We start from the raw sequence: 14,420 nt of genomic DNA, 5'->3' as shown, positions 1-14,420 counted from the left end.
CCTGTAATTACTGGCAGTTAATCAGGTTAGTTTTTCTGTACTTTAGAAAGGTTCATTTCAAGAACGATAGTTTTTAGACAGGGGAGCTATTTAATTTCTGATAGGAATGAAAACGAGGCTGTGAGGCACTGAAGTACCTTGCGTTCAACTGACTGTGCTGTTTAACAAATAATAAAAACTTTTAGCCAAATACTCCATGAAAGTTGTGAAAACATGTTCTAGGACCTTAATACAATGTGTGCCATTGTAAAGTCTTGTTTTCATTCAGAGCAAAATAAAATATGGCGTCTGACCTGATTCAGCTTCCACACCGACGGTCGGTCTATGAAGTGATCCTTACAGGTGGAGTGAAAGAATGATAACTTGAAAACGTAAGACTTATGTTAATACATGAATGATATTCTAGAGAAAGAGTTGAACATTTTTATTCAATCACAGCTGGGAAATCAAGTGCAACAACATCAGAGAACTACAGACTCTTCAGTGTGTCTGTCCGAAATCTTTTGGAGATAAACGCTAACAGCACAATATTTGCAGTAATAATGAAAGAACATAAACAAAAAAAGGAAAAAAGTTCTGTTAGAATGTGCTGATGATTTGCAAATGAGTTGACTGGAATTAAATAGAATACTCACAATGCACTTTAGTCTCAGTTACAATCTACAAAATTGTCACTGTAATTAAACTTGTCATTGAAAAATCTGCAGTTTACAAGTACTACCATGATGCTTGACCTAATAAAAAAAACATTCCCATTTCATTTTTATTTTGAGTTGACAGATTCTGAGATTCACTCATAAAAAATAAAAGAAATTTAAAATGGCATGAAAGACATCATCAGCTCTCCGTGTCGACTTTTCTCTTTACTGAAGTAAAAAATGAAAACCAAAATAAGGAAAGTGAAATCACACTGACGTGATCTGGTTTGTTTAAGTCACCAAAAAAGAAAGAAAAAGAAAAACCTTCTTTAACAAAAATACATTAAAATGGCCTTTCTAAAACTAAAAACAATCATGAACATTTACAGGGCAAAGCTCACAATTCAAAACCAATCTCAAGAGGAGAGATATAAAATTACAAAACGTCCCTGTTGGAGTTTGTGTGACCCTCACACTTTGATTCGATGAACCCGTTTCCCTGTTCTTGTGGCTTTGGTTCAGTCTGTGCTGGTTTGGCAGTAGTCCTGCAGGAGGGGGATGTGAGATCCGAACCCACAGATGAACCCCTTCAGACCTGAACTGATGATCAAATCAAAATGCTCCATAATTCACATAAACACAAACACGTCTTCATTTGCCCTCCCAGGCGTCTTCACGCTGCTTAGCAGCCAAACGCTTTTGTTCTGATGAGAAAACACATCAAATAAATCCCTATTCTTTACCAGTCTTGCAAAATACGGAGCTGTGGATAGTTATGTCACCTTTTGCCTGCCGTAGTTTGTTCCTCTCGGCCTCTCGCTCTTCTTTGGTCTGGTTACTCTTCACACCCAGAGCCCCGATCACCAGGCGGCGTGCCAGAGCCGCGCTCGTCTGAGGACGCTCTTTAGCCGGCAGCAGATAATCTACACAGAGACAATCAGGTTCAGAGGGGGAAAAATATTCAACAAGTCTGGATTTATGAATTAATTTGTGATGAATGCACAAAACAGTCTCGTAATAGATAAAACACGAGTGAATAAGAGAGAGCAGGAGTACCGGAGCAGCTGCGCGCTTTGGCTTTAGTGGCGTTTGATGATTTGGAGAGAGGCCTGACCTTCATCATGGGGTTCTTCATCCTCAGAGCATCACGAGCTACACAAACACACACGTATATACAAGAAAAGGGCACGGTTTCTCATTTTCGGTGGCTCATTGATATTTTGAGTGTGTGATGCTAATGATGTAAGTTTTTGCAGAATAAGCTGGATAAGTTTTGAACATACACAATAGCTAGCAATCAATTAACAACCAAAAAATGGCCAGTTTCTGGATCTAAATTTGGTTACGACGCCTAATACAGCTCCTCTCAGGACATTTCTAATCTTCAAACTCTTTGGTTTCTTTGTCACAGTGCTTCTGCAGACAATTTCAGGTCCTCAAACACATCACTGGAGTTAAACCCATCGTGCTATTTTCCTCCAGGACAACCAGCTTTTGATTCCAGAGATCTTAAAGGCATCATACAGCCATTCACATCTTCTGGAAAACACACTGACCTGCGATGGGACTGGAGAACAAGCCGAGGACGTGCGTGTCATCAATCCACATGATGTCAAACCCCTTCTGCCTAAGAAAACACACAAATATTTCAATAATTTAATAACCGTTAACAACTCATTTTTATGGTTCTCAGATATCAGTTAACAGATACATTTTTTAATCTTGCAAATTGCAAAAAAAAAAAAAAAACTAACACTACCAGATACAATACAAATATTAATGCTAAAAATTCACCACCTACGACCAACAACCTATTATTTCGGCTTCCTTATTAAAAAAAAAAAAGAAGAAGAAAAAAAAAAGCAACATTATGGAGAGTGGATTATTTGAGCTGGAAGCAATGTTTGAAACTTAAAACACATTACGGATGGATTTGTTTCTTACAAACAGCTTTTTTCATCGCTACACAAGTGATGTAATGCTAAATTTCTCCAAATCTGTTCTGATGAAGAAACAAACTCATCCACTATTTGGAGAGTAAACTTTCATCAGATTTTCATTTTTGGGTAAACTATCCCTTTAGTTTAATCACAGCCTTTGATTTGATAAGACACGTCACTATTTCAGTTTTAGTGTGATTAATTGCACAGCCCCATTTCTTTATTTTAATGCTGGTTCGATTTAATCAGTTATTATATTTTCATCAAACCCCATTTGGGGAGCCCTGCAGCAGAAGATATGAAAGCAGTGTGATTCAGAGCTTCACACACTGGAACGAGCTGAAGGATCTGATCAAGTCCTCCGTCTTGAACTCGGACGGGAATTCGTAAATCTCGACGATGTGTGACAGCTCATCGTCCCGAAGCTCCACCTCCTCTTCCTCCTCCGGCGTCCAATTACAGTAGTCGGAGCGCGCCTCCCGTACAGACGGCTTCTTGCCGCCCTCCGTAAGAGACATCTGAAACAGGAAGAAGAATCAAACATGGGCACAAACCCCGGCTAAAGCGTCTCAGTCCTTCATTAAAGGGACAGCTCACTCAAAAATGAGAGAAGGGATTGAATGGTCTTTGTAACTCTTACCTCCTCCATTAAATGTGGGTCAAGACAGTCACCATCATCATTAAACAAAGAATCCCAGTTCTCCTCCTCCTCCTCCTTCTCGTCTGGCACCCCGTCATGTTCTAGTGCACCACCCGTGTCCTCCGGTGTGTTCATAGTTTTGGATACACAGTCCGTGTCATCTCTAGACTCCTCCTCTTTTTCTGTGTGCATGTTCAGGTTCTCTTTATCTCCCTCCTGCTGCTTTACTTCGTTTGGAGTCTCTGTCGCTTTGGCTTTATCCTTCTTGTTCTTGCGGGCCTTGTCGGTGTACCGGGGCCTGGGTCTGGATTTCTTGTCACCATCTGTCTGAGGCTTCTCGATTTTCTCGGCCTGGCCTTTCTTGGGCACGTGGATTTCCATGGTGGGCTTTTTTGTTTGGGCCGGGGCAGCCGCTTTGGGCCCCTCCTCTGGCTGAGCTGCTTCAGTCTCCATAGAGATCTGTGTGAAGAAAGTGTGTCGGTGAGGGTAATGAGGACAAATGCTGTTTTTAGAATAGCGTGCGACCACACTGTAAGAAGAGTCCATGGAAATAGAAATGGCCTGCATTTATATAATATAATTTATCAATATTTGCCCTTTCATTTCCAGTGTGTTACACAGATAGGGCTTTATACATGTTGTGATTTTACAACATCTTTTTTGACTCTTTATTTAAATCCGTCGTTTTCATTATTTAAAACTGATATTTCTGGACGACGTTGGATGAACATTGCACAATAATTTAAATTTACAAGATAATAAATGACAAATCAAATCAAATGGCAACGATGTAGCATACTATTGTTTGAAATACAGTCTCCGTTTTAAATACAGTACTCTTTCATAACAAAAACACACATTTACTGACCGTGACACCATTTAGAAACCCGAAATATCTTTTCAAAACAACTATTGAGTACTGATAGTAGCATCAGAATCTTCTAGGATGGTATGTTACGTTGTAAAAATCAACATTTGTCGAGGAAATCATTCGCAGTTGTCTTCTACTTACGTCTCGATATTTTTCAGTTCGCCGAAACGTTGAAACCATGACCGGATGTTTGGAGACGTAGGGACGCCGTGACGTCACGATCGGAACGCCTATCACGGGAATTGTAGTTTAATAGTGTAGTTTAGATGTGAAGCTGACGTCTCCATAGTAAACATTTTATCATTTAATTATTTCAACTGAGAAAAGGATTATCTTAATCACTTAAATCAATGCCAAGTATAATACCTTACCAGTACTTGTGATAACTTTTTCAGTTACACATCCTACACTGCTATTAATCACAACAAACATTACAATTATTTATAAACAACACATGCAAACCTGATTATTTTTGTATTATTTTAGTCAATTAAATTCATTTTAAGTTTATATGTTTGAGTTGTTAGGCATCGCTGACCCGCGCGTCGTTAACGCCCTCTTCTCTCATGCGGGCCTGTGATTGGTCCAACCTCCACAGTATTTAAAATACTCGACAGTGATTGGATAGTCGCTTACACAGGCGCTTGTGTAAATGGCGGCTGCACTGAAGTTGTGTAAGGAGCGAATATACGCCGTATAAATCAGAAATCACTCATCATTTTCCAAGTTTTTGAGTTAAGACACGTACTGGAAACTCTGATAGCCTGAGTATCCACTATAATCCAGCCCACAGATGCTCTTCACAACCCCACCCAGCGGAATTATGGGATGGCGGTGACAGACGTAGATGTATGCATGTACTCACTATTTAAATCTGTCTAAAAGCATGACATTAGGATGAGACAAAGTGGGGAGAAAATGCAAAATAATTTTTATAAACAGAAATAGAAAAAAAGTTACATGAAAGGATAAAGATATTTATACTTAATATTTTCTACACACAATAAAGGTTGAGGATTTAAACAAGTTAAAATCTTGAGGGTTTGAATGTGAAGAATTTGAGACATATTTATATTGTAACGTGGATAAATATAAAAAAATAATCACCAAAAAATGGCCAAAATTTTTTACAAATTATATATAGAAAAGACAACTGAACAGAGTAACAAAAAGGTATTTTTTTTCCCTGAAAGGTAATATAGCCTCTTGGGCTATAATATAGATAATAATCTTTAATAAATCCATTCATATTTTTCGGTTCTTGACAGGTTTGATGATTGTCTCCCATTAAAGCTTTCTGTTGTTTGTCCATTCTCAGGTATAACGGCCCAAACCTGGTTCTGAGGTATAACCATACCCAAAACAAGCTCGTGAACACTGCGGTGGATGACAGCGATTCTCCTCCGGGTCTCTGGAATCTCAGAAACTGCAGAGAGATTGATCTTTGTAATATAATGCAAACGTTGAGCTAATGTCTTCTGGGGATCACTCCAGAAACACACTTAATTAACCTTCCTGAATAAGTGTAAAACAATGACATATTGGTTTTCTCTCTTGCCGTCAAACAGTGACAGCCTGAGTATTTTCAGCTGGACATCGAGTGTGTCATCATCTCATTAAATCAGAGCTGTGCTGTCAGATGTCTGACACTGAGGCACTCATTCAACAAACTCAACCACAGATGCAGAACCTGCAGTCTTCAGCTTCACTGTAATGCTGTTCAAACTGAACACTTGTACTGTTGGGAAAAAATGATAGTCAGCACTAACTAAATCTTTACATCAAACAATCTTTACATTTGTATAAATCTTTACATCATACACCTTTTATTTTCTGGGGGGGGGGGGTCTTTTAGAACTTGTTTACTTAAAATTGGAATTGTGTGCAATACAAATAAAGCAATTGTGAGGGATTGTGCAGTCTGTGAGTGTGATTCTTACTACACTTACATTTATGCATTTAGCAGACACTTTTATCCAAAGCAACTTACAGTGCATTCAGGCTAACATTTTTTCAGATTATTGCTGAAGTGAAAGCACTTCGGTAAATAAGTTTACTGTAAAGCAAATGCACTGCACTTAACAAAATATATAATACAAAATAATTTGGACTCTTAAATCAAACCCATATGTCTAACAAAGTTGTGTTCCAAATTTGAAGTTGATATCACAAAAATGTAGGTTCTTGTGAGTTTTGTTTAGGCGCTACATCAAATATCGCCACCGGGTGACTATAAAATAGTGAACAGTAAATTTAGTCAAATATGAAACATGACACCACTGCTATAAGGGTTTAAAGTTCAATTTCCACTGTAATTGTGGAAAATTATACACTTTTCACAGGAGGAATTTTGAGCATTGCATTTAGAGGTTTCGAATGATACCTAATTTAGGAAATGAGGAAAAAAAGGCAATGAATGTTGAAACAATTTCCACTCAGAAATTGCTTGTAAAGTTCACTAATAATTACAAAGAAACAGCAAGTAACACATTGATTTAAACGTGAAATATTGATGTTGAAATACTGAATTGATCTTTTCTTGTTAAACGTACTCCAGTACTAAATACTTTTTTATTTTTTTTTATTTTTTCAATTTCGAAAAATCATTTTTTAACATTGTAGTTAAAAATAGACTAGAAATGTGCCTTTGTAGTTACAAGGGTTTAACTAGACGAACTCCTGATAATGTCATGCTAACTTTTTTTTCCCACTTTTTTGACACTTTACATGACTACATCTATGCCAGAAAGATTATTTATATAATCATTCCTAATTTTTAGTCTTGTTCTTCTTTTATGGAAATAATCATTTGAGCTGAAATGTGTAGCTTTATTGCAATGAAAGTCTTAATAAAATCTTAATTCATTAAATCCTATGCATAGTTGATATTCAATTTACTGTCAACAATATTATAAAAAATTACATATTACATTAATATCTTACATAACAATATTCTTAACAATAATCCGTTGAATTTGTTGTGAAAAATGTTTTAATTAAATTGAAAAAGTATTTTATTTTATTAAAAAAAAAAAGAATATTATATTGATATCTAAATAATATCCTTAATTTCCTAAAAGCTTTTCAAGTCAAGTGGAAAATGCCTAAATAAAACCCTGTGCAAAAATACGTTTAAATAAAATTTGGTTTAAATTAAAAAAGCCAGAACTCATGCATTTGGCCACCATTGTTCATTTATTTTGCTACACAACAGAAAAGCGCTCTCAGCTTCTTTTACACTTGATCTTTGCATAAACAGGGGCCAAAGGTTCTCAGTAAGAAATGGAAGCTCATGATGAAGGACCATGTGAGGAAGCTCTGGCTCTTGAGGACTCGTTTCTGCTCTGACGTGGAGTTATGAGTACAAAGCATGAGCGATTAGCACACTATGAAATAAAACACAACACAATAAAGTCATAAATCGTACCCGTGGAATAAGATGGCAGTGTCTAGGGAATGTATAAAATATCTGGTGTTAGATTTCAGTCTTTGACATCTACGTATTCTAAAATCTGACTTCTGTGTAATAGTTAGAGTAAAAGTGCTCATCAAATACTCAAAGCAAAGGGGTGATAAATGATGAAGATGGAAGACTGTTGTGTGCCGTTCGGCAGCTACATCACAGGCGTTTGTGAGTGAGATTGCATATTACAGTGACAGAAGCTCATGTGCGCTTTACCCAGAATGCTACAGCGAGCGAGTGACTCGAGGATGTGAAACATCTGCCAGAGGCTGGCGGTAATGACTGAGCTAATGACGCGCTGCTGATTGAACAGCTGATGTGTCTCGTGGAGGCAGTGCATGTCAGGTGTGTTTGTGTTTGGCGATGCTGAGCGGTCGCTCAGGCGTGTGTGTGTGTGTGTGTGTGTGTGTGTGTGTGTGTGTGTGTGTGTGTGTGAATCATCGTCCGCTGCTGCTGGTTGTGCTGCTTCCTGAGCTTGAACCGCTGGAGCCACGATCCTCGTACACACTGATCTCAATCTAACACAGGTGGGTTAAGAGAGCAACATCACAGCATCACACAACCTTACTTGCACAAACTAAAGAAATAACTTTACACATACATGCTCTTACTAGAATACTTGCCATGATTATGATTAAACTGAATGTCAAATTTAGTGTTATTTTAATATCACTGATATTATAGTTTTTGTTAATATTTTGAATTAGATTTTATTTTTACATTTTGTTTTCATTCAGATTTAAAAAAAATTTTTAGAAATTTTGTTGTTTCTGGTATTCTAATCAGTTACTATAAATATTTTTCTAAAAATTATTATAAATATTTATTATAGGTTTACTAAGTTTATTATGTTTTATTTCAGTTGATGGCTATTTTATTTGAAGTAATGTTTTAGTTTTAGTTAAAGATAATAATCCTGGTTACTGTTATAAAGCAATAAAGGCACAAATCTGACTAATTATTATTACTATTAATTACTATTAATAATGAACTATTTTCTCACATTAAATTAACATAACATGAAAAATAGCTGGTTTTAAACGCATCAAATGTCTGTTTGACCCTTAAAATGGTGATTTTGATCTGTCCCACATTAGAAGTCTTGGCCTTCTTGACTTTTTAAACAATTAAAACCATAAAAAAACATAATTTGACTTTCAACATAATCTTTTGAATTGCTATTCTATGTATTACAAAAAAATAAATAAAATAAAATAATAAAATAAAACAATAAAAAGATTAAATATTATAATAATATCTTAATTTAATGATGAAAACTATATTTAGGTTATTTGACATTCATCATAATCTGATTAATCTATATTCAATTGTGGGAAAAAAAAACATTATTATAAAATAATTTATTATACATTATATAAATATATATTATACATTTATTATAAAAATAAATATTAATATAATATAATAAAATTATGAAATTATAAATATATAGTGTTATCAAGAAATAAATTTAATTACAAAAACAATATTTATCTTATTTGATATTTAACATAATCTGTTGAATTTACATTTAATGCATTGTAATATATATGTTTAAAAAATACATCTTAAATATATTTATCTTTAATTATGAAGAAGAAGAATACAATAAAACTATATTAAGCTTATTTGTCATTCAACATAATCTGTTAAAGTAATCTAAAGTAAAAAAAAAATAATAATAATATATACGTCAAAAACAATATTTGGCTAAATCCCACATTTTGATCACAATCTTGTCTTTAGGGTTCCATTAACGGCAAACTTCACACAAAATGAAGACATAATAAAAGAGTTCATGAAATATCCTAAGGTGGACTAACAACTGTTTCTGAAGAACCAGCAGCTTCCTCTGACCATTTGCTCACGTACACACACAGTAGTTTGCAGACTCTGTAAGGATACGACTCTCATGCCTCTCTCTATGGGGTCTGTGATGAGGAGACCTCGAGGAGCGTAGACCTTCTCATTCTGTTCCTGAATGTACCGCGAGATCTTCTTCAGCACCTGCACGCACACACATATGCATACTTTTCACCAGCAGCATCATTTTTATTCGCCATAGTTTGACCAACACATAAAGCGACCCATGATAGTATGTTTTATTTTTACCTGCCATTTTCAGGGTGGGTTTATCTGAAACTGATAACATACCTTCTCATAGCGTGTCTCGATGCACAGGAATATGAGGTAAACTGTGAGGCAGGCCAGACATCCCTCGAGGTAGGACTGGCCCCCGATCTTCTCCGCCTCTGCATAGTAATTATTCAGCGTCTTCACCGTGTCCTCAAATAGTGTCCTCTCAATCTGACCAACCAGGTGCAAGGACAAGACGAGTCAGCCAATCAGAGAGCACCAGGGAGTTCACACAAGGACATTATATGGTATGGCAGAAACTACTGGGTTTGAATTGAAAACCAACTGACATTGTAAAGACATCAGTATTTGGCTGGACATCACATGATAAAACTTGATTGCATCAAAATGTGAGAATGACATGGAAATCTCTACATGTTGAACTCATTTCCTCAGAGAGCCTTTACTGGCTGTCTGTAACATGATCTTAGACCTTTAAACAGCTCTATTAGCAGCTCATTATGTGTGTGTTGTGTGGAGTTGCGCACTCAGCAGTGCTTTCGCTGAAGAGAGTTTCTCTGAGTGAAGAGCCTTTTTCTCTGTCCTCTCCTTTTTACTTGCATTGCGTCTCTTTTGTTCTGTCTCACACACACACACACACACACACACACACACGCACACTTACCCTGCTGTCTAACTCGGAGGGGAACTTGGTCTGGAACTTGCAGACGGTGCCATCCGTGTAGTCTCTCTGAATGAAGACCTTATTGGCCAGAGATGCACTGTGTCTCAACTCCTGAAGGTTATGGAACTACGGCAGAAGGAGAGGGGATTACAGCAAGCTGCATTCTGATCGAATCATAAATTCAGTTTCCTTGGGCTGTTAGATGTTAAACAATGCATGAAAATGGCTTGACCAGTGAAACCAGAAATTTGAACAGGAAATTAGCCATTCAGTTATATCACAGTTATGATCCTACTTGCTATTCAGTGACAGGTGGTATTAGACATTTTTGCAGTGTAGTGCAATGACATCATTTGGTCATCACTGCATTACTTTGAGCTCAAAGAGTAAAGCAGTGATGCCATCATCATTAGCTCATACAATTATGTAGTGCCATTATCTCACAGATTGATGCAGTGATGTCATTATCTCACAGAGTAATGCAGTGATGTAATTATCTCATAGATTGATGCAGTGATGTCATTGTCTCATTGGTTGATGCAGTGATGTTATCATTATCTCAAAGTAATGCAGTGATGTTGTCATTATCTCATAGTTTGATGCAGTGATGTTATAATTATCTCAAAGTAATGCAGTAATGTTATTATCTCATAGATTGACGAAGTGAAGTTATTATCTCATAGTTTGATGCAGTGATGTTATCATTATCTCAAAGTAATGCAGTAATGTTATTATCTCATAGATTGACGGAGTGAAGTTATTATCTCATAGTTTGATGCAGTGATGTTATCATTATCTCAAAGTAATGCAGTGATGTTATCTCATACAGTAATGCAGTGATGTTATTATCTCATAGTTTGATGCAGTGATGTTATCATTATCTCAAAGTAATGCAGTGATGTTGTCCTTATCTCATAGATTGATGCAGTGACGTTGTCATTATCTCATTAAGTAATGCAGTGATGTCATTATCTCATAGTTTGATGCAGTGATGTCATTATCTCAAAGTAATGCAGTGATGTTGTCATTATCTCAGAGTAATGCAGTGATGTTGTCATTATCTCATTAAGTAATGCAGTGATGTCATTATCTCACAGAGTAATGCAGTGATGTTGTCCTTATCTCATAGATTAATGCAGTGATGTTGTCATTATCTCAGAGTAATGCAGTGACGTTTTCATCATTAGCTCAGGGTGATGTCATGATCATTAGCTCATCACAGCATTCCTCCAAGTAAATTATGACACTGCATTTTTTGAGCTAATGATCACGAAACCTCAGAGTAATGCAGTGGAGTCATCATAAGTTCATACAGTAATGCAGTGATGTCATCATTTTCTTATATAGTAATCCTGTGATGACCTTATGCACACTTTATTGTCCGTGTATACACACACACACACACACACACACACAAACATCAGGTCGACCGGCCATCTGTCACTGCCAATACACAAACTAACATTAGCCTGAGTCATGGGACCTTTCATCCCCCACTCCTTCTCTGTGTTCTCACCTCTTTATTTTGCAGTACCAGTCATGTACATTCACTGGAAGACTATAATAAGAAAGCACATTCCATAATGAACTACTGCACAGCACCACCACACAAACAGCTCAGTTGTCAGTGTGGCTTGCACACCAGCATGTAAAAAGACATCGCTGTATGTTATTCTTTATCTCTGGACATCTGAAGGTCAGATAAGGATTTTTCTGAATGCAAGGGATGGTATAATTACACAGGCAGTCCTAACAACCTGTTTATTTAAAAACTCGCTCTGTTTTAGCAGCAGGGCCTGCCAGTGCATGGCTCCGTCTGATATAATAACAGGCTGAGACATCACATGCAGGTCCCAACACACACATGCAGTCTCGACTCATGCTCTTCAATGCTGTGGATACGATCAGTCTCTGAACATTTGCACAGATCTCAAGAATTCTTGGACAGCTCAGATAAAAGGCATATGCGATGTCAAATGAATGCAAAACACGGCTTCTTCCTCTTGAATTCCCTAAAAATATACTCAGGATCTAGAACTAAACGATATTGGGAAAAGACCCAATGAAAGAATGGTACTTCAGTATAAACCACTGTATGTGTATGCATTTACTAACACATTCATAACAGCTTTCCAGTTAAAAAAATAATTGGACCATGGACAATGTACTAGCAAAATTCTGTTAGGTACTTTTGTTTTCGGGACTTGTAGCATGCTAGCACAATGTTTTTTAAGTACTTCACAGTTCTATGTAAACACCATGGTACAATACCATCTGAAACCACCATTGTACTACGTTACCGCCACTTTTGTACGGGTAAACCGAGATTTATCACAACTAAACGCTCTGGGCTGTTGTTACTAAAAGCCTCATTAATTATGCATGCAAGCCGCTCTCTGTAGCAGTCTCAGAATGATGAGAGACACTGCTACCAACTCCCGCGAGCACAACCGATCGATCGCGAGGAGACGATCATTTAACACACACTCACCGCTGATACCAAATATATCAAAACACAATCTAATCAATCGGTTTTGCCTGTGCAGAATGATTACAGACCGTCACCCTGAGAAGTACGTTTGTTTTCCGCACGCACGAGATTAAGCAGAGTCCTCGTGCTCGGACCACAATCGCGCGCGCGTTCAAGGTTACTCGGCGGGACACACATTTGACTCTCAAATAAGCCTCAGAATAACTTCCGAAATCACATTTAAATCCCAACCACGGGAAATCACAACAGGAAATCCGATATCGCCAGTTTAATCACTTTTCAAAAGAAGAAAAAGAAGCTTACAGATTCGTGGCAGTACGGGAGTTTTGTTCGCTCCGTCGCTGTCCGCGGTGCTGAACTCATTCCTGATCCGGTCACCGATGAAAGAGACGCACAAACACGCTCTATGCTTTCGCTAAAAGAGCTTATCGACCCGCGGACAGTCGCTTTTATCCTCTTTGATGTCCAGCTGCGCGCTCGGCTACGTCACACTCGCACCAGATCCTTCCGACTCCACACACAAGCCTTTGTCATCTTGTGATGAACACAATCGCTTTAAGAACACACTTTCTTTTATGCATCAGAGCATGAGATCTAAGCAACAGCATTTCAGGCAATCGTGACACTCGACGTCAGCTAGAAACAGCTAGAGATGACCTGAGAGCAGCAGTGAAGAGCATTTTCCTCTCTTATAATATTCATCATTACAGCACTTAAAACGTATCTCGTATCTCCCGCTTTTATTTTGATAGCAGCAACACGCGATCTGGCATTTAAAACAACAACAATAAACCTAATGATCAGTCAACATTAGCCTACTTCTCAACTAGTCACCTAGAATAAATCACGTAAATCTCTACCTGATGGCACTCTTTAAAATGGTGGTAACATAGTCAGTTCAGTCCAGATAAACAGCATTTGACTGGATTAAACCCAGGTCATTTAGATTACCACATTATGATATTATCCATCCCTCCATCTATCCATCCATCCATCCATCTATATATCTATCTATCCATCCATCCTTCCATCTATCCATCCATCTTTCTATCTATCTATCCATCCATCTACACCAACCAACCAACGAGTCATCCTAGATGGACTGCGCTTCACTTGCGGCTGTTCAGCTCACTCTATCTATTGTATATTTACTTTATTGTATTCGGTGCATTAACGGTTGAACAGTAGTCACGAACGATTTTGCTTTTAAAAACGACGCGTGAAGCGGCTGTTCTCGTTTTCCTGTAACGTCACGTACTGATCCGTGGATCTCCAAGCCAGATTTAAACGATCGGAACGACGCCTATCGTTGATATCTTCTGTATATCAAAAACGGGTTGTGGCTATCTATCACCCACATGAAGAGTAAAGGGCTGTTTCTCACCTCTGTGGCCATGTTGCCATGCGAGCGCGAGATGCTTGTCCCGGGTGCTGAAACCGTTTAGTGAAACGGGTTCACGGGAATAAACGATTGCGCCTGGGGATGAACGGAGAGGGGGCGGAGCCGGAAACAATCATACAATCTGATGACGCGCGGAGAGAGGAGCAACTGAAGCCGAGAATTTTCAACGGCCAGAAATTACAAACATTATGATATAAAATTTTCAGCTGAAAAA

General features: G+C 37.7%; 2 protein-coding genes across 4 annotated transcripts; both read right to left on the bottom strand.

The window, feature by feature from the left end:
• Nucleotides 1-409: 409 nt before the first annotated feature.
• On the bottom strand, nucleotides 410-4,536 carry LOC109057015 (coiled-coil domain-containing protein R3HCC1L-like). Of its 2 annotated transcripts, XM_019074216.2 has the most exons (8): nucleotides 4,461-4,536; nucleotides 4,231-4,319; nucleotides 3,219-3,677; nucleotides 2,909-3,096; nucleotides 2,195-2,265; nucleotides 1,695-1,790; nucleotides 1,421-1,561; nucleotides 410-1,342 (listed from the first exon to the last, which is right to left on the bottom strand). In XM_019074216.2, the coding sequence occupies exons 1-8, from the start codon at nucleotides 4,519-4,521 to the stop codon at nucleotides 1,290-1,292; spliced, it is 1,158 nt and encodes a 385-aa protein (XP_018929761.2). In that variant the 5' UTR covers nucleotides 4,522-4,536; the 3' UTR covers nucleotides 410-1,289. The 2 variants fall into 2 exon arrangements, with proteins under 2 accessions (XP_018929761.2, XP_018929762.2); XM_019074217.2 differs by lacking the exons at nucleotides 4,231-4,319; nucleotides 4,461-4,536 and adding an exon at nucleotides 4,087-4,224.
• A 2,727-nt stretch (nucleotides 4,537-7,263) lies between these two features.
• LOC109057017 (golgin subfamily A member 7B-like) lies at nucleotides 7,264-14,396 on the bottom strand. Of its 2 annotated transcripts, none has more exons than XM_042763846.1 (5): nucleotides 14,189-14,396; nucleotides 10,314-10,439; nucleotides 9,707-9,859; nucleotides 9,458-9,559; nucleotides 7,264-8,070 (listed from the first exon to the last, which is right to left on the bottom strand). In XM_042763846.1, the coding sequence occupies exons 1-5, from the start codon at nucleotides 14,198-14,200 to the stop codon at nucleotides 7,990-7,992; spliced, it is 474 nt and encodes a 157-aa protein (XP_042619780.1). In that variant the 5' UTR covers nucleotides 14,201-14,396; the 3' UTR covers nucleotides 7,264-7,989. The 2 variants fall into 2 exon arrangements, with proteins under 2 accessions (XP_042619780.1, XP_042619770.1); XM_042763836.1 differs by lacking the exon at nucleotides 14,189-14,396 and adding an exon at nucleotides 13,108-13,721.
• Between the last annotated feature and the right edge of the window lie 24 nt (nucleotides 14,397-14,420).

This window comes from Cyprinus carpio, chromosome A1 (genome assembly GCF_018340385.1).
Source record: "Cyprinus carpio isolate SPL01 chromosome A1, ASM1834038v1, whole genome shotgun sequence".
Taxonomy (NCBI): domain Eukaryota; kingdom Metazoa; phylum Chordata; class Actinopteri; order Cypriniformes; family Cyprinidae; genus Cyprinus; species Cyprinus carpio.
This window is presented reverse-complemented; position numbering and strand designations above follow the sequence as displayed.

Excerpts from the sequence above, each read along its gene's own strand:
- LOC109057015 (XM_019074216.2), bottom strand. The coding sequence starts at position 4,521 with ATGTTTGTTGTGATTAATAGCAGTGTAGGATGTGTAACTGAAAAAGTT. Across the intron at positions 3,678-4,230 it reads GAACTGAAAAATATCGAGAC|ATCTCTATGGAGACTGAAGC; the intron begins GTAAGTAGAAGA and ends TTCTTCACACAG. Across the intron at positions 1,562-1,694 it reads CAAAGCGCGCAGCTGCTCCG|ATTATCTGCTGCCGGCTAAA; the intron begins GTACTCCTGCTC and ends GTCTCTGTGTAG.
- LOC109057017 (XM_042763836.1), bottom strand. The coding sequence starts at position 13,167 with ATGAGTTCAGCACCGCGGACAGCGACGGAGCGAACAAAACTCCCGTAC. Across the intron at positions 10,440-13,107 it reads TCCCGTACTGCCACGAATCT|TTCCATAACCTTCAGGAGTT; the intron begins GTAAGCTTCTTT and ends CTTCTGCCGTAG. Across the intron at positions 8,071-9,457 it reads TAGAGAGAGGCATGAGAGTC|ATTGAGATCAGTGTGTACGA; the intron begins GTATCCTTACAG and ends CACCTGTGTTAG.